This window comes from Salvelinus alpinus, chromosome 29, assembly GCF_045679555.1.
Source record: "Salvelinus alpinus chromosome 29, SLU_Salpinus.1, whole genome shotgun sequence".
Lineage (NCBI taxonomy): Eukaryota > Metazoa > Chordata > Actinopteri > Salmoniformes > Salmonidae > Salvelinus > Salvelinus alpinus.
The window spans coordinates 43,568,315-43,588,399 of record NC_092114.1 but is presented as its reverse complement, the minus strand read 5'-3'; the positions used below and the strand labels follow the sequence as shown (position 1 = coordinate 43,588,399).

The 20,085-nt window shown below is 43.7% G+C and overlaps 1 protein-coding gene across 1 annotated transcript; it reads left to right on the top strand.

Annotated features, from left to right (window-relative positions):
* Positions 1 to 270: 270 nt before the first annotated feature.
* LOC139558480 (uncharacterized) lies at positions 271 to 12,730 on the top strand. Its single transcript, XM_071373637.1, has 3 exons — positions 271 to 4,542; positions 11,870 to 12,086; positions 12,372 to 12,730. Exons 1-3 carry the CDS (start codon positions 271 to 273, stop codon positions 12,389 to 12,391), a joined length of 4,509 nt encoding a protein of 1,502 aa, XP_071229738.1. The 3' UTR covers positions 12,392 to 12,730.
* The last annotated feature ends 7,355 nt before the right edge of the window (positions 12,731 to 20,085 follow it).

Genomic DNA, 20,085 nt, shown 5'->3' with positions numbered 1-20,085 from the left:
GCTACGTGGCTGAGATACATAGCCTCTATACATGATGCCATATAAATATACAAAGTAGGCCTATTAGTAAGCTACATTTCAATAAAAACATCTATTCGGGTTCGAAAGCAAAGTGAGTCACAAGGAATATGCTATACAAATTAAATCACAACATATGGTTATTATATTTTTATGAACATCTTGCTGTGTCCTTTTTGACAGACCTGTTGCCAGAGCATCAAACGAGAGGAAGATTAGGAATCTTGCCAAAAGCAAAAGCTCTTCTCTGTTATGTCTGTCTCCTCTTTACCGGAATGGAAACAACTCCTGCTGGAGCGAAAGAGGAGGGAGGAGGAGGAGCGAGAGAAGAGAGAAAAAGAGGAGGAGGCCAAACTCGCCAGCATGCCTGTTTGGAAGCGAGGGATCATCCAGAGGAGAAGAATGAAACAGGAGAGTTTCGGGGACAAGGAAAGAGAGGGCCCCCTCCAAGTCAAGGAGGGCAGGTCCCCTTCTGATGCTGTGAGTGACCCAGACAGCGCTACACTGGTGCAGCTGGGAAGTGAATCACCACTCAGCCCAGACGTCACAGGGCCTTGGCTGGATGAAGAGTCTAAACCGCAGAGTCAGGTTTTAAGGGAGACCATCACCCCTGTCCAACAAAATCCATTCATTCGCACGCATGGCGGATTGAGAAGGGGAAGAGAAGAAGAGAGGGCTGGGGAGATGGGCCACGAGAAAGGGAATGAGCAGGAAATAGAAGTAGGGAGAGAGAGGGAAAAGGAGAAGGAAAGAGGCCACGTCAAAGGTCATGATGGGGAGTCTGGGAGGGGAAGAGATATAGAATTAAAACTACAGCGGTACAGGGAACGGAGTGGGGGCAGAGAAAGGGACAGAAGTGCCGGAAGAGAGACGAGCCGGGATACCGTGAGAGACAGGGAAAGGGAATGCCCGAGAGGGAGAAAGGAGGAGGAGAGGGAGGAGGGAGACTCAGATCCTCCAAGCCCCAAGTACCCCCATCCACTAGTCCCAGGCCTTCGTACCATCAGAGCAGACAACATCATCATTATTGAACAGGACAGAAAGGGAAGTGATGAAAGGAGGGGTAGAAGGAGAGAGTGGGAGAGGGAGGTGATGGAAGAGGAGCAGGGAAAGAGAGATGTAAAGATGGACCTCAAGGAGTTTCTTTCTGGTGGAGGGAGTGCCACGGAGATCCGAGCATCAGAGGTATTGATCATTAAACCCTTAGCTGGCACTGAGGACTGCAGGAGTGGAGGTCTTAAAGGGACAGGCAGGGAAGGAGATGGCAAAGAGAAGGGAGAGAGAGAAGCAAAGTGCAATAAAGATGGAAGAAAGGACAGTGAGAGGGGGCTGGAGAGAGAGGTGGCGTGGTTGATGATGAAAGATAAAGAGAGGGAGAACTTGAGGGAGAAAGACCGACCACGAACACACACAGCTTCAGAACAAGAGGACAGGAGATGTGGTGACACAGATGACAGTATCCACAATGAGAGAAGAGTTAGGGTGAGTGAGCTGCTGAGTAAATTTGGGGAACATACAAAGAAATTCAGGGAACATCCAAAGCCCCCGTCCCGGTCTAAAAGCTCAGATTGTTTCAGCCGGCCCGGCAGGGACAGAGAAAACTTTGGTCTGGACGAGGACGATGATGGAGACAGGAGAGGGGAGGAGAAACGTGCAGGATTCAGGGGTGTGCCCAAGCGGTCGTTCAGCTTCTCTGACCAGGTGATATGCACAAAGGAGAATGGCATGCAGGATGAGGGGAACCATGATAGGAAGGTGGTGGAGAGGACATGTTCAGACAGGAGGGTGGCACCTAGGGGAGATGTAGTGGAGGGGGAATGGTCAGAGAGGGGAGGCAAGCAGGGGGGCTGGACCCGGCTTTCAGATAAAGAGCGGGTGGGGAAGCATAGAGAGGGATTCATAAAAACGGACAGGGAGGAAGAGGGGCAGCCTGAGAGACAGCCTGCTTTGGGAAGTAACACAGGGAAAGAGACTGACCATGGGGTCGAGATTGTAACAGGAGTGGAGTTAGAATATAGTAACAAGGGGACAGAGGAACTAACACAGAATATGTATGAGGAGGCAGGGTTTACAAGGGCCTCAGTTAAAAACACAGAGGCCTCATTTGCGCGAAGAGTGCCCAGCAAACACGATGGGCGAGAGAGAGCAGTGGAAAGAGAGGTAAAGCGAATGACAGAAGAAAGAGAGAGAGGGATGGAGAGGGCGAGGAGCACAGAGAGAGAGGTGGTGGTTGGAAGACAGGCAGAACCTCAAGTGAGGGACAGAAGGGGGTCAGACTTTAGAAGAGGATCAGACGCAAGGCATGTCAAGAGGATGTCAGAAGTAAGGGACTGCACAATGTCAGTTGAAACAACTCAGCAAAACTGTGTGGTCACCCTCTCTGTAGACAGAGCCAGTCCTCCTCAGTCTGTCGAAAGCCATTACAGACATGTCTCAGCATTTACAGAGTGTTCAACCACCTTGCTCAGCACTGTGGCGCATAGAGGAACAGATTGGCATAGTAGTCAAGGAGCGCCAGGGCACCATTCAACCCAGTCAGCACTGTCACAGCACACAGGGGATCTTATCAATAAGATAGGGAGAGTTGAAGAGACAGCCAATGAACTTGACAATCTCAAAGGGACCCAAACATTAACTCAGGATAGCAAATGTGTGATGAGGGAGGACACCGAGAATGTGAGAGGGAGCAAAGCTTACAGGGTGCCAAGTGAGGTAAGCAAGGAGAGCGCGCACTCACCTGGCACACACATGCACAGTCATGTCTACCCAGAAATGTCCGTTCAGGAAGTGACCCCTAAGTCTCCCAAGTCTCCAAAGCACGTTGCCTCAGTTGGAATCCCTCCAACACCACTTGAGAAACACATACCCAGGACAGTGTTCTACGGTGTGGGGGAGGTATTAGAGAACAAAAGGCCAAGCCTCCAAAGCGAAGATGATCAGAGCTGCGAAGGAGAGGGAGGGAAAGGTGTGGAGAGGAGGGATAGTTGGAGGATCGGCAAGCCTTTGTCTCGTATCGAATCCCTGCGAGAAAAAATCCGGCAGAGGGAGAAGGAGAGGCTGAGGAACATGGAGGGAGCGGTAGCAACGGGGGATGATGGAGATGCGACTGAGGGAATGAAAAAGGCTGGGACTAGAAGGATTAGAAGAGCCTCAAGTTCAGATAGGTGTGATGAAGGAGAGAGGGGGAACGAAATGGGGCGAGAGAGACAGAGACAGGAACGCTCTGCACAGCAGACAACATCAACTCAGTTTTACGTCACACAGGAAGTGAGCGTGTCGAAAGCCGACCCTGAGCTTCCTGTTCCTCTCTCATTCTCGCAATCTGTCAAAGGAGAGGAAGAAACCGATCACACAATCGAGAGAGAGGAAGATCCAATAAAACATGTAGTAGATGAGTTACGGTGTGACAGGGGTCGGCAGAGAAAACAGGACACCAGAGGCAGAGGAGGAGAAGTAGGAGAGGATAAACTCTCGGAGGAAGAGGACAGGTTGCATTATCTGTCTCCTTCACGCTCTCCTTCACCCTCAGACTCTTTCTCCCCCTCTCTTGCTGAGATGATCCGGATCTATAGCTTGAAAACAGTGGGGCCCAGGACGGCGGGGTGCATGAGTGAGAGGACCGTGGATAGGCCTATCCCTTCACACACACCCAAGGTACAGTCCCGCATATCAGCAGAACAACAGGAGCCAAGCAGTCTGGAGAGATCAGGTGGGGTGCTGACACAGAAGCAGCTGTGGGGTGGTGGTGGGGCATCTGAGAATAAGGCCTCTTGTGATGAGAATTCCGGACTTCAGAAAATACAGCGTCAGGTGGAACAGCTTGAGTTGCGAGAACAACAGGAAGTACAGAGACTATCACACGACGACAACGCAGCACAGTCGACTTTTAGTAAAAAAACTAATTTGAAAGCTAAAGAGTCTGAAGCTCAGCAAAGCACAAGGATATCACACAACCAGCCTAATAAGGAACCTCAACAGATGCATCCGAGGCAAAAGGACCAGCAAACACCCCTAAATCCCAGAAAATCTCAGTCTAAGCCGCAACTGCACTCTGAAAGGCCTCCTCAACCCAATCAGCCCCGATCCATTACCATCAACTCCAGATCTCTCCTGACCCCCTCTCCTGAGAACTCATTACACCCAGACCAGGGAGTCCCACCTACCACATCATCCTCCCCATGCTCACCCTCCCCACCCCAGTCCCCCTCCGTCTCTCCCTCCCCTTCCCCTTCTCCGACCCACTTCACCATCAGAACAGTCTCTGGAGGCCAGCAGGTCAAGAGGGGCACCACCATCACCATCACCCCCAGGAAGCCTGTTGGAGGGGCAGCCGTGGAATCGGTTTCAGTATCCTCAGGATCCCCGGTCAAGACGTCTACCAAGGCCCAGATAGCTGTCCTAACCGAGATAGTAGAGAGAGGCAAGAAGAGATACCCCACTACGGAGGAGATCGAAGTGATCGGCGGGTATCAGAACCTGGACAAGTCCTGCCTGGTCAAGACTCCCAAAGGGACTCCCAAAGGGGTGAGTGTAGTGGGGTGATATGCCTGCAAATTGTATTGAGGATGTATCAAATCAAATCAAATGTATTTATAAAGCATCAGCTGATGTCACAAAGTGCTGTACAGAAACCCAGCCTAAAACCCCAAACAGCAAGCAATGCAGGTGTAGAAGCACAGTGGCTAGGAAAAACTCCCTAGAAAGGCCTCTTGTAGTGATGATCACATCTTGTAGTGATGATCATGGATCCCCTCCCCTAAAGTTGGGTTTAATAAAGACCAATAAAACAAAACAAAAAAACAAAGAAAATAGCTTCAATAGACTATCAATATGTTATGGGATAAGATTGATGATAGTGTTTGGAGTGCCCGCACTCGTACTGTGACTATCAGAAAACCTCACCTCTTCCCTGCCTGCCTCCATTTGAACCTCCAGTCCCCAGAATGCCCCCCCCCCATCATGTAGAATCCCCTTTCGCTAGCATTAGAACATCCCGTTTGATTGCACTGAGGAGTTAGAACACGTCGACTGAGCAAAGCCTGTTAAAGCCTTATCAAGCACGACATCATGACTCCCAGGTGTAAAGTAGCCTACTAGTAGCGGTGGCTGTGGTCTCGTTTAGTAATGCACTAATTATAAACCCTGTGTAAATCATTTGTTAGGGTACCCGTAATGTATGGTGTTACCAGTTCATTTCAAATGAGCCTTCATGTAACACTTGAGAGCAGAACAAGTGGAGAGGAAACCACAATGACAGAGCCACTCAGCCAGAGCCACCCCTCCTCCCTATCTCTTTCTGTCTGTCTAACTCGAGGTTTTTCAGAGAGGAGCTATGTGGATTGTGAATCAATCGTCACCTCTTTCTGTTTCATCTAGAAAGACAAGTTATCCCACATTAGATGAATTGCCCCCCCCCCCCCCCATCCCCTCTCCCCATTGCATCATCCTTTTTTGTGCAATGAAATGAAAACAGTTGGAGCAAGAGCCTGTTAGAGAGAGGTTGCTTCTGAAATGGCTCCCTATCCCCTACAATGGCACCCTATCCTCCATGGGCCCTGGCCAAAAGTAGTGCACTACATAGTGAATAGGGCACCATTTCAGACACAGACAGTCTTTTGGAGTACTTTAATTAGGACACCTCCATAACAAAGTGGCTCATCGGAGCAGAACTAAAGACCAGGCTGGCAGTCTCCCCACACGAATGGAGCTTTAGAATGGGAAGAAAGGGAAAGGTAAAGGGGGATACCTAGTCAGTTGTACAGCTGAATGCCTTCAACTGAAATGTGTCTTCTGCATTTAACCCAACCCTTCTGAATCAGAGAGGTGCAGGAGTCTGGTGTAATCTGTTTATATAGCGAGGTAGCCGAGAATATGCATATTTAGAGCAATTACGGTATACGGTATACACTGAGTATACAAAACATTAAAGACACCTGCTCTTTCCATGACATAGACTGACCAGGTGAATCCAGGTGAAAGCTATGATTCCTTATTGAAGTCACTTGATAAATCCACTTCAATCAGTGTAAATTAAGGAAGGGTAAGAGACAGGGTAAAGAATTTTTTTAAAGCCTTGAGACAATTGAGACATGCCATTTAGTGGGAATGGGAAAGACAAAATAGTTAAGTGTCTTTGAACAGGGTATGGTAGTAGGTACCAGGCGCACCGTTTTTTTGTCAAGAACTGCAATACTGCTGGGTTTTTCACGCTCAACAATTTCCCGTGTGTATCAAGAATGGTCCATCACCCAAAGGAAGTCCAGCCAACTTGACAGAACTGTGGGAAGCATTGGATTCAACTTGGGCCAGCATCCCTGTGGAACGCTTTCAACACCTTGTAGAGTCCATGCCACGTCAAATTGAGGCTGTTCTGAGGGCAAAAGGGGTGGTTCCTAATGTTTGGTATACTCAGTGTATATCTATTGTTAAATACTTAAACCTTTATGGCTTATGTACTGTACTTTACTCAGACAGCATGACTTTTAATATAAAACACTTTGCTATTGTATAGGTATTTAGCCTATCAGCCTATTTTTTCATCTTATTTTCTGTACATAATGCAAGATGCTACACATATCCTTGGCCTGAGTCACACCATTGCATTGCAGGTTACTTCCTCTGACAGATCCTGTCTTTCAATGAGTCTGCCCTTGTTGCCTTTCCGACAAGTCTTCCTTTGTATTTTCCTGTTTCTGCTGAGTTTGTTTTGCTGCATTGGAATTTTGGCAAACACTTTTGACAACGTTGACCTCTTGGCATATGACAGCAGCATTTGCCATAGTCATCCTTCCAAGTCTTGTTGGAAATCTAGGCTAAGGAATTAATGATTGACTTGTTAATTTAGCCATGGCCCTAAAGTTGAGGAAGCTCTCACCATGTTTATCGTATAGTTTTCGCAACATCGACTATTGATACTGTCCTACTGTAACCTAATTTCCAATTTAAAAATTGTCATCAGGCCCAAATTTGGTGCGATTGAGGAGGAACAGTCTCTCATTTGTCCGTGAAACAGGAGGGTGGGGTTAAAGAGAAGTGGAGTGAGGGGAAACTCAACAACCTCGTGACTCCCTAGCTGAGACACTGCATGGCCGAGTCCCAAATGGCATCCTATTCCTTACATAGTGCACTACTTTTCACCAGTGCCCTATGGGACCTGGTCAAAAGTAGTGCACTATACAGAGAAAAGGGTGACATTTTGGACTCATCACCGGATATTTCCTCTTTCAGGCCTGCTCACTTCCTCTGAACGATAGAGACAGAGAAATAGCAAATATAGAGGGGTAAGATGCCTATTTCACCAGCCACATTGGCGGGTGGTCAGGGCTACATAGTGCAAGCATTTCACTTGTATTTGTGACTAAAAATAGTCAAGTATGATCACATTTAGAGTCAAATAAGTACACTGAACAAAAATATAAACGCAACATGTAAAGTGTTGGTCCCATGTTTCATGAGCTGAAATAAAAGATCCCAGAAATATTCCATATGCACAAAAAGCTTATTCCTCAAAAATCCCTGTTAGTGAGCAATTCTCCTTTGCCAAGATAATCCATCCACCTGACGGGTGTGGAATATCATGAAACTGATTAAACAGCATGATCATTACACAGGTGCACCTTGTGCTTGGGACAATAAAAAGCCAGTCTAAAATGTGCAGTTTTGTCACACAACACAATGCCACAGATGTCTCAAGTTTTGAGGGAGCGTGCAATTGGCATGCTGACTACAGGAAAGTCCACCAGAGCTGTTGCCAGAAAATGTAATGTTAATTTCTCTATCAAAAGCCTCCTCCAACGTCATTTTAGAGAATTTGGCTGTACATCCAACCGGCCTCACAACTGCAGACCATGTGTATGGCATTGTGTTGGCGAGGGGTTTGCTTATGTTAACGTTGTGAACAGAGTGCCCCATGGTGGCTGTGGGGTTATGGTATGGGCAGGCATAAACTATAGACAACGAACACAATTGCAATTTATCGACTGCAATTTGAATTGCAGTCGATACCCGGGGTAAGTTGTGCCAAGAGACCACTTTTTTTGGACAAGCCACGTTTTCAAAACTATTATGCTTACATGAATTCTGATTATTTCCAGGGATACACAACACCCTGAAATATATGTAGATACAGTTGAAGTCGGAAGTTTACATACACCTTAGCTAAATATATTTAAACTCAGTTTTTCACAATTTCTGACATTTAATCCTAGTAAAAATTCCCTGTCTTAGGTCAGTTAGGATCACCACTTTATTTTAAGTAAGTAAAATGTCAGAATAATAGTAGAGAAAATTATTTATTTCACCTTTTATTTCTTTCATCACATTCCCAGTGGGTCAAAAGTGTACATACACTCAATTAGTATTTGGTAGCATTGCCTTTAAATTGTTTAACTTGGGTCAAACATTTCAGGTAGCCTTCCACAAGCTTCCCACAATAAGTTGAGTGAATTTTGGCCCATTCCTCCTGACAGAGCTGGTGAAACTGAGTCAGGTTTGTAGGCCTCCTTGCTCGCACAAACTTTTTCAGTTCAGCCCACACATTTTCTATGGGATTGAGGTCAGGGCTTTGTGATGGCCACTCCAAATACCTTGACTTGTCCTTAAACCATTTTGCCACAACTTTTGAAGTATGCTTGGGGTCATTGTCCATTTGGAAGACCCATTTGCGACCAAGCTTTAACTTCCTGACTGATGTCCTGAGATGTTGCTTCAATATATCCACATAATTTTACTTCCTCATGAAGCCATCCATTTTGTGGGGCACCAGCCCCTCCTGCAGCAAAGCACCCTCACAACATGATGCTGCCACCCTCGTGCTTCACGGTTGGGATGGTGTTCTTCGGCTTGCAAGCCTCCCCCTTTTTTCTCCAAACATAACAATGGTCATTAATAAGGCCAAATAGTTATATTTTTGTTTCATCAGACCAGAGGACATTTCTCCAAAAAGTATGATCTTTGTCCCCATGTGCAGTTGCAAACCGTAGTCTGGCTTTTTTATGGCGGTTTTGGAGCTGTGGCTTCTTCCTTGCTGAGCGGCCTTTCAGGTTATGTCGACATAGGACTCGTTTTACTGTGGATATAGATACTTTGTACCTTTTTTCTCCAGCATCTTCACAAGGTTATTTGCTGTTGTTCTGGGATTGATTTGCACTTTTCGCACCAAAGTACGTTCATCTCTAGGAGACAGAACGTGTCTCCTTCCTCAGCGGTATGATGGCTGCGTGGTCCCATGGTGTTAATACTTGCGTACTATTGTTTGTACAGATGAATGTGGTACCTTCAGGCGTTTGGAAATTGCTCCCAAGGATGAACCAGGCTTGTGGAGGTCTACAATAATTTTTCTGAGGTCTTGGCTTATTTCTTTTGATTGTCCCATGATGTCAAGCAAAGAGGCACTGAGTTTGAAGGTAGGCCTTGAAATACATCCACATGTACACTTCCAATTGACTCAAATGATGTCAATTAGCCTATCAGAAGCTTGTAAAGCCATGACATAATTTTCTGGAATTTTCCAAGCTGTTCAAAGGCACAGTCAACTTCGTGTATGTAAACTTCTGACCCACTGGATTTGTGATACAGTGAATTATAAGTGACTGTATATTTTTTAGAAAGAATATTATATTTCCCTTGATGTAGTGATGTTGAAAGTAAAAAATTGCTCGACATACCCCACTCTGCCCAAAATACATTTTGTGTTTGAAAGAATAAATGATGCAGTGTTGTTTATTAAACGACTATGCTGTAGGATGTGGATTATGATATAGTTTCTGTTTTATGCACACAATAGGTCAATAAGGGATTGTTTTGCAGGATTTTGCGGGACTATAACCGAGAATAGGAAGATTATGTTCCTCGTCATGACTACATTTCATGATAATCAGTGTTGTAACTGAATGGACAGATACTACGACCGATCTTCCAAATACATGCAAACCTAATTGGATGCATTATTATACTTACTTCCATTTACAAAATAGCCTCCAACACTACTCAACAACTTGGATGCAGTCTATCACAGTGCCATCCGTTTTGTCACCAAAGCCACATATATTACCCACCACTGCGACCTGTACGCTCTCGTTGGCTAGCCCTCGCTTCATACTCGCCGCCAAACCCACTGGCTCCAGGTCATCTACAAGTCTCTGCTAGGTAAAGCCCCGCCTTATCTCAGCTCACTGGTCACCATAGCAGCACCCACCCGTAGCACGCGCTCCAGCAGGTATATTTCACTGGTCACCCCCAAAGCCAATTCTTCCTTTGGCCGCCTTTCCTTCCAGTTCTCTGCTGCCAATGACTGGAACGAACTGCAAAAATCACTGAAGCTGGAGAGTCATATCTCCCTCACTAACTTTAAGCACCAGCTGTCAGAGCAGCTCACAGATCACTGCACCTGTACATAGCCCATCTGTAAATAGCCCATCCAACTACCTCATCCCGTACTGTATTTATTTATTTATCTTGCTCATTTGCACCCCAGTATCTCTACTTGCACATTCATCTTCTGCACATCTACCATTCCAGTGTTTAATTGCTGTAATTGTAATTATTTTGCCACCATGGCCTATTTATTTCCTTACCTCCCATATCCTACCTCATTTGCACACACTGTATATAGACTTTTTCTACTGTATTATTGACTATATGTTTGTTTATTCCATGTGTAACTCTGTGTTGTTGTATGCGTCAAACTGCTTTGCTTTATCTTGGCCAGGTCGCAGTTGAGAATGAGAACTTGTTCTCAACTAGCCTACCTGGTTAAATAAAGGTGCATTTTTTTATTTATTTTTATTCACCTGAATCAATCTCACCCACTTAGTCCACACTGAGTAATGAGAAAACCCCCTAAAATGGTTTCCTTTGTGTCAGTTCGGGACCAAATCCTGTAATATACTCATAGCGGTTAAGCACAGCTCTCCTTTACTATAGTCGTCCTGCTGTAACCCTTTCGTAGCCTATTGGTGCTTCCTGGCCACCTGTTGCTCACGTTGCTGAAACTGTTTGACGTCAGCTCCACCGAGCACCGGCATCATCTTACAGAGGGGGGTGACTTACGCTCTCCTCGTCATCCTGGTTCAGATCTTCTGTCTCCCCCCTCCTCAATCCCAAGGCTCCCTTGTCACACAGTATCTCTTTCTCTCAAACTAGACCAAGGTACCATTCTCATAGACAGTGGCTGCCCCACATCCCGTGTAAGACATTTTTACGAGTATTTGTAAAGGTTCCGATGGGACTGTGGTGATTAGCGATTTACACAGTGTGCTTCATGTCTTCCTCTCTCTCTCTCTGGTTCTCTGTCTCTCCTCCGTGTTCTCCCCTGCTGTGTTAGCCTGGGTTAATCACTTCAGTCAGGGATTAACCTTCTGGGCCTGAGCTTGATTCGTCCAACGTCTCTCACACCAGGTTATTATCAGGAGTGTATGGTCAGCCAGTTTGTGGTGAATATAAATGCACTACAGTATAGATGTACTACGCCAACCTGTAATATAATGTACGAGACTGGGGCCAGGTTTTTCTACTGTTCGGTGCAGGCAGCAATGTTGTTTACAGCAAAATAATCTCTCATATCCGTGCTAAGTAAACAAATTGTAGGTTACATACATTTTTGTCAGGAAGGGTCTGACTCAGTACAACTTATTCATGCCGTTTTAATGGGTGCCATCCACATCCCCCTTTCATACTAAATAAGGGCAACCCTGGGAAAGAACAGGTTATTTTTTGTTATTAATTGTTCTTGATGCATGTCCATCCTGATAAGTAACACTGCAATGTGGTCAGGCTGTCTGTAAGGGTGTGTCTCCATTGGGTGCACTGTACTAAGCCTCTCTCCTGTGTCTGTCTTGTCCGCCCCCTCCAGGTGAAGGTGTGTTTCGACGAGACCCAACTGGAGCAGGTTTTTGAATACCAATCAGAGGCCTCTATGATAGCCTTTACCCCCTACCCCATACCAGGTCAGGAGAAAGGGAATGAGGATGAGGTGCAGGAGGAAGAGGAGGAGGAGGAGAGAGGAGTGTTTGTGTCCGGGAGCAGCAGGAACGTGGGAGCAGCGGCTGGCCTGAGAGTGCTGAGAATAGGTCAGTATATGTCACTCCCTTCCATTTAGGTGAATACCTGCATACACAGGGTGTATTCATTAGTGCAAACCGTAGCAAAACATTCTGCAATGGAAAACGTTTTGCAACAAAACCAAGCGTTTCTTATTGGACAAGTTCAGGTTAGTCCCTCTCCGTTTTCGTCCATTTGCATCCGTTTGGTTCCTAGTGAATACACCCCTCAGTTAGTCATGAAATGTGGTTGTCCATTCCATACCTGTATCTGAATTGTGTCTCATAACTCCTCTTTATCTCTCCACTTTACAGATGAGTCTTGCCATCGGTAGACGTCAGCTCGCCAAATAGCCCAAGTGATGTTTCATATTTGATTTTTGTTTCCCTGTATTTTGTTTATTTAAAATTATAGAATTAACGTTGGTAATCTTCTTTGATGTTCCATGTTTTATTTTACTTAGGGTCAGGGACTATTGGTTTTGAATTAAAAAATGATGGTTTTGTGCAGTTTATGAGTTGAATGATGGCGCATGTAGCGGAACCTGACTGGACTTTGTATTTTGATTTTACTTCTCTATTTCAAGGTAGAAGTGCAAAGGAAATATGAAAACACAGTACATATTGTAGCCTATAAGTTTGAATATATAAAAGTGTTGTATTTTTACCATCAGGTGTGTACTGTTGGGTGATGATCACATGTCAATGCAAGTTAGTGGATTACAAAAGTAATGTAAAAGGATCCGGTCAGTTTAGTTTTAGTTAGCTTAGTTCAACAACACAATGGCCCTACTGTAAATAAAGGTTGCATCAGCACTGTAACGATTCAGGCTGCATTCCCTCTAGTGCACTACTTTTGACCAGAGCCCTATGGGCCCTGGTCAAAAGTAGTGCACTATAAAGGGATTAGGATGTTATTTTGGACGTATTCTCAGTGATGCTTATATCATCTGGTCCCTATGCCTGCTGGATTTGCTCATACAGATTATATAAAGATCAGGTCATCCACAAGTCCAAGATAAATGTTGAGTCTTGTGAACATCCCTCATATGTACAGTGTCTTCAGAAAGTATTCATACACCTTGACTTATTCCACATTTTGTTGTGCTAAAGCCTGAATTCAAAATGGATTAAATATATTTTACTTCTCACCCATCTACACACAATAGCCCATAATGACAAATTGAAAACATGTTTATTTTTTATAATTTTTTTACATCTAATTTACACAAGTATTCACACCCCAGAGCTAATACATCAAGCTCTGTCAAGTTGGTTGTTAATCATTGCTAGAAAGCCATTTTCAAGTCCTGCCATAGATGTTCAACCCTATTTAAGTCAAAACTGTAACTAGGCCACTCAGGAACATGCAATGCCGTCTTGGTAAGCAACTCCAGTGTATATTTGGCCTTGTCTTTTAGGTCATTGATTCAGAGGGAATGGGTTAAATGCAGAAGACGCATTTCGGTTGAATGCATTCAGTTATGCAACTGACTAGATATCCCCTTTCCCTTATTGTCCTGCTGAAAGGTGAATTTGTCTCCCAGTGTCTGTTTGAAAGCAGACTGAACCAGGTTTTCTTCTAGGATGTTGGTTGTGCTTAGGTCTATTCCGTTTAATTTTATTCAACAACAAAAAAATTCCTTAGTCCTTGCCAATGACAACCATATCCATAACGCAGTGGCGTGCCGTGGGCCTGGGGCCTAGGCCTTCAGTGAGGTACTACACAGTCCCACCCGAATTAATCCACCTCTTATTACCATCATTATGCCATGGCTCTAGACACTATACATTTAGACAGAAACGCAGTATAACCAGGCGTTGCGTCACCTTGAAATTGACAAATTGACATTTTTGGGTAAACAGTGTTTAACAGACAACTCAAGTTTGCAAAGCCAGTGTGGCTCCAAACACCAAATCGATCACTTGCAAATAATAGGCATTCCCAGCAGTACAGTTTGTAGTGCTTCTCGGAGCCTGTGAGCCATTGACAGCGCTCGTAGTTGAAACTTTGAAAGTGGCGAGCGAACGAACCCCTTTCCCGCCTGTGACAGGCTTTGTGGCGTCGGGCGACCTCTCCTTACAATGTCTAACTTTTCTTGAAAAGTTCGTCTTGAGAATGGCGTTATAATTATATCCTCGACCAAATCGATATCTTCTCCTCCTTCCGCCATTGTGGGTTGAAAAAACAGTTTAGTAGAACGCGAATTAATTCGTTTATCAAATTCAGTTTCCTAGATCTGCATAGACCTGCCCATAGGACCTGCCTCTCAATATTGGTAATCCAATCAAAAGACGTGGACGCACTACGCCTGCTAGCTGGCTCCTGTGTAACACTGGAGCCAGCCAGCAGGCGTACAATAGCCAACTCTAAAGCTGATTGGTTGACACAAAATTTTTATTTCCATTCACTTTAAGCTACAAGCGCCCGCACTGTTGATTCTGAAGGCCCGAGGGCAGATTTTAGACCCCTGGCAACACATGATGGCTGAATATGATTGGATAAAAGATCTAACATAAAGACCAGCCCTCCAAATCTCAACCTGGGGCTGGAAGCAGTGCAACCAAGAGGAAAGCTATGAAATGAAGAGTATAACTCTTACTCTGGGGAATAATTTAATACATATTTGTGGGAAAATATATTTAAAAAAAAATTATATTCTGATGATGTTTAGGCCAGCAGAGAAGGCCTTGCAGGCCCTGACGGCCCACCACTGCCATAACGTGATGCAGCCACCACCATGCTTGAAAATATGAAGAGTGATGTGTTGTGCCTTGGCAAACACGATGCATGTTTTGGGATACCTTTATTCTATATAGGCTTCCTTCTTTTAACCTTTATTTAACTAGCCAACTTTTCAATCTGTCATTTAGGTTAGTATTGTGGAGTAACTACAATGTTGTTGATCCATTCTCAGTTTTCTCCTATCACAGCCATTCAACTCTGTAACTGTTTTAAAGTCAGCATTGGTCTCATGGTGAAATCCCCGAGCAGTATTTTTTATTAAATTGTAAAAAAAAAAAAAAATACAAATACAAACATAATTCCAATTTGACATTAATGGGGTATTTTGTGTAGTCCAGTGACACAACATCTCAATTTTAAATTCAGGCTGTAACACAACAAAATGTGGAAAAAGTGAAGGGGTGTGAACACTTTCTGAAGTCCCTGTAGTTTCTGGCAAACCATGGGTATATGTAACATCATGACAATTTACTTTTGTTCAATTACTGTTCCTGTTTGAACCACAAAATGGATTTAAGCTAGCCTTAATGCACATTATTGAAAAACCTGACGATACATTATGTAATGGCCATCATTACAAGTTTTTATTTTTAACCACTAGTGGAATTAATGTGGTAGGATGAAAAACAGTAGTCTATGTACTGTATGTATAGCACTTTGGCTGTATAGTTTTGAATGGAAAAGGTGTTATGTTTGGGTCTCTGGTGTTATTATGTGAGACTACAGCACATGGGTGATGTGGGTGGAAAAAAAGACCATGATTTTCAGACATTTAATCCATAGAATGGTCCTTTGGAGTATGGATTGTTGACGTATATTTTACATTTGTATATAAAAGCATAATTTACCAATAATTAATCAAAGTTGACGGTTTGGCCTTACCCAGGTCTCCTTTAGGACTCCATAATGTTTTATCTGTAGGTGCTACAAAGAAAACATTGGTGTCATATGAAGCTTTACCGCTTGCTTTGTAATATGAGTAGTATTTTGTTTTCAATAACAATATTCTTATTAATTTATGAATATTGAAGAAGATTTATTTTTATTTTGATTCAGCTAAATGTTTAATATATTGTTGAACGTAATATACTCTATGGACATATCAAAGTTACAGAGTGGAATCTCTGCTATTTCTTTAGTTATGATCCAATTTGTAAGCATTAACAACAGAGTGAATGTGAAAATCGATTCAAAATGGTCACCCTCTTCTGGTGATTTGCTGGATGTACAATACATTTAAAATATTAGCCAAATTCAAATTGTATATTTCAATATTTATGTTTATATTTTTCAATATTCATAAATTAATAAGAAAATTGTTATTGAAATCAAAATGCATCTCATGTTGCAGAGCAAGCGGTTAAGCTTCATATGACACCAAGTTTTGCTTTATGGAGTCTTAAAGGAGGCCTGGGTAAGTCCAAAATGAATAAATATGCCAACTTGTATTATTTCTCAATTAAGCTTTTAGATACAAATGTCAAACATATGTTAACAATACTTCCTCTAAAAGGACCATTCTATGGATTAAATGAAGTGAAAATCCCCCAAATCATGGTATTTTTTTTTGTACTAGTTCGTGACGAATCACCCACATCCAAAATAAGGGCACAAATGTTATCATGGTTCCATGAGATGCTGTAATCTCAATTTTAGGTGCTCTTTTTATGTGAAAGAATCTATCTGAAGAATATCATATATATGGTATATCTGATTTATGCTCCCATGTGTGCAATTTTGATACTTTGTTTTATTCTTTCTGTTTTCTATTGTGGCCGAAGAAGCTGGCTTCAAGAGAGAAAAACATCTAATAAATGATTTGAAATTAAAAGTGTCATGATGGGTTGTGTAGATGTGACTATGCATACATTTATGTTTCAATGATATTTAGTGAGTATGAGATATTATTATGTCATGTGACACCTTGTGGACAAACCTGGCTGGACCGCTGCAATAATTTACAGTTACAGAGCAGAGGTTACAGTGTTGCTGTCCAGACCAATTATGTATATAAACACTGGATTACTGATGCTGTGTATTGGCCAATGAGAGGCTTTGAAGCCACCAGTCAGCCATATAGAGCCCCACAGTGGAGGTGTCATAATACCCATAAAACCTAGCGGTCAAACAGGGAAATAGTTCCAATTGTTTTTCCACCATACATTTTTCCTATAGAGAATTTTAGAAACACTAAAAATAAGGGTTGTGTTTCGTGTAGGCTTACCCTGTTGTGGCGCTTTGATAACCATGTAAATCTCTCTTGGTCAATGTGACTTTTATCAATATATTCAGCTCTATAAACTTTCAGATTTAGCATTAAAGTAGACATCATGACTACAAATCCCTGCAAGCTCCTGCATGTCACCTCTAGCTGACACCTTTGCTAACAGGTATTGTGCCAATTTAAAACTTGCACAAGACAGTTCACAGAATTGTCAATTTAAACAAATGTAGCCAATTTTTTCATTAATTTAGCTAACATTAGATAGTTAATCCAGAGATTCTCATCCATATCAAATGTTTTTTGTCACATGCGCCGAATACAAAAGGTGAAATGCTTACTTACAAGCCCTTAACCAGCAATACAAGTAACAAATAATTAAGAGCAGCAGTAAAATAACTATAGCGAGGCTATATACAGGTGGTACGGGTACAGAGTCAATGTGCGGGGCACCAGTTAGTCAAGGTAATATACACATGTAGGTAGAGTTATTAAAGTGACTTATGCATAGATAATAACAGAGAGTAGAGCAGCATAAAAAGAGGGGGGCAATGCAAATAGTCTGGGTAGCCATTTGATTAGATGTTCAGTAGTCTTGTTTTTTTCCCTCACCTTTATTTAACCAGGTAGGCTAGTTGAGAACAAGTTCTCATTTACAACTGCGACCTGGCCAAGATAAAGCAAAGCAGTTCGACACATACAACAACACAGAGTTACACATGGAATTAACAAACATACAGTCAATAATACAGTAGAGAAAAAGTCTATATACATTGTGTGCAAATGAGGTAAGATAAGGGAGGTAAAGGCAATAAATAGGCCATGGTGGCGAAGTAATTACAATATAATTTTGGAATTTTGGATTGGAGATGCTTAATGTGAGTCTGGAAGGAGAGTTTACAGTCTAGCCAGACACCTAGGTATTTGTAGTTGTCCACATATTCTAAGTCAGAACGGTCCAGAGTAGTAATGCTGGACAGGCGGGCAGGTGCAGGCAGCGATCGGTTGAAGAGCATGCATTTAGTTTTACTTGCATTTAAGAGCAGTTGGAGGCCACGGAAGGAGAGTTGTATGGCATTGAAGCACATCTGGAGGGTTGTTAACACAGTGTCCAAAGACGAGCCAGAAGTATACAGAATGGTGTCATCTGCATAGAGGTGGATCAGCGAATCACCAGCAGCAAGAGAGACATCATTTATGTATACAGAGAAGAGAGTCGGCCTGAGAATTGAACCCTGTGACACCCCCATAGAGACTGCCAGAGGTCCAGACCACAGGCCTTCCGATTTGACACACTGAACTCTATCAGAGAAGTAGTTGGTGAACCAGGCGAGGCAGTCATTTGAGAAACCAAGGCTGTTGAGTCTGCCGATAAGAATGTGGTGATTGACAAAGTCGAAAGCCTTGGCCAGGTCGATGAATATGGCTGCATAGTATTGTCTCTTATCGATGGCGGTTATGATATCGTTTAGGACCTTGAGCGTGGCTGAGGTGCACCCATGGCCAGCTCTGAAACCAGATTGCATAGCGAAGAAGGTACGGTGGGATTCGAAATGGTCGGTAATCTGTTTGTTAACGTGGCTTTCGAAGACCTTAGAAAGGCAGGGTAGGATAGATGTAGGTCTGTAGCAGTTTGGGTCTAGAGTGTCACCCCCTTTGAAGAGGGGGATGACCGCGGCAGCTTTCCAATCTTTGGGAATCTCAAACGATACGAAAGAGAGATTGAACAGGCTAGTAATAGGGGTTGCAACAATTTCGGCAGATAACTTTAGAAAGAGAGGCTCCAGATTGTCTAGCCCGGCTGATTTGTAGGGGTCCAGATTTTGCAGCTCTTTCAGAACATCAGCGATCTGGATTTGGGTGAAGGAGAAATGGGGGAGGCTTGGGCGAGTTGCTGTGGGGGGTGCAAGGCTGTTGACCGGGGTAGGGGTAGCCAGGTGGAAAGCATGGCCAGCTGTAGAAAAATGCTTATTGAAATTCTCAATTATAGTGGATTTATCAGTGGTGACAGTGTGTCCTAGCCTCAGTGCAGTGGGCAGCTGGGAGGAGGTGCTCTTATTCTCCATGACTTTACATTGTCCCAGAACTTTTTTGAGTTTGTGCTACAGGATGCAAATTTCTGTTTGAAAAAGCTATCCTTAGCTTTCCTAACTGCCTGTGTATATTGGTTCCTAACTTCAATGAAAGGTTGCATATCACGGGGGCTATTCAATGCTAATGCAGTACGCCACAGAATGTTTTTGTGCTGGTCAAGGGCAGTCAGGTCTGGAGTGAACCAAGGGCTATATCTGTTCCTGGTTATACATTTTTTATTGGGGCATGCTTATTTAAGATGGTGAGGAAGGCACTTTTAAAGAATAACCAGACATCCTCTACTGACGGGATGAGGTAAATATCCTTTCAGGATACCCGGGCCAGGTCTATTAGAAAGGACTGCTCGCTGAAGTGTTTTAAGGAGCGTTTGACAGTGATGAGGGGTGGTCGTTTGACCGCAGACCCATTACGGATGCAGGCAATGAGGCAGTGATCGCTGAGATCTTGGTTGAAGACAGCAGAGGTGTATTTGGAGAGCAAGTTGGTTAGGATGATATCTATGAGGGTGCCCGTGTTTACAGATTTAGGGTTGTACCTGGTAGGTTCATTAATAATTTGTGTGAGATTGAGGGCATCAAGCTTAGATTGTAGGATGGCCGGGGTGTTAAGCATGTCCCAGTTTAGATCACCTAGCAGCACGAGATCTGAAGATAGATGGGGGGCAATCAATTCACATGTGGTGTCCAGGGCACAGCTGGGGGCAGAGGATGGTCTATAGCAAGTGACAACGGTGTTTCTGGAAAGGTGTCAGAAGCTCGAATTGTTTGGGTACAGACCTGGATAGTAAGACAGAACTCTGCAGGCTATCTCTGCAGTATATTGCAACTCCGCCCCCTTTGGCAGTTCTATCTTGTCGGAAAATGTTATAGTTAGGGAAGGAAATTTCAGGGTTTTTGGTGGTCTTCCTAAGCCAGGATTCAGACAGGGCTAGGACATCCGGGTTGGCAGAGTGTGTTAAAGCAGTGAAT

Excerpts from the sequence above, each read along its gene's own strand:
- LOC139558480 (XM_071373637.1), top strand. The coding sequence starts at position 271 with ATGTCTGTCTCCTCTTTACCGGAATGGAAACAACTCCTGCTGGAGCGA. Across the intron at positions 4,543-11,869 it reads CCAAAGGGACTCCCAAAGGG|GTGAAGGTGTGTTTCGACGA; the intron begins GTGAGTGTAGTG and ends CGCCCCCTCCAG. Across the intron at positions 12,087-12,371 it reads CCTGAGAGTGCTGAGAATAG|ATGAGTCTTGCCATCGGTAG; the intron begins GTCAGTATATGT and ends TCCACTTTACAG.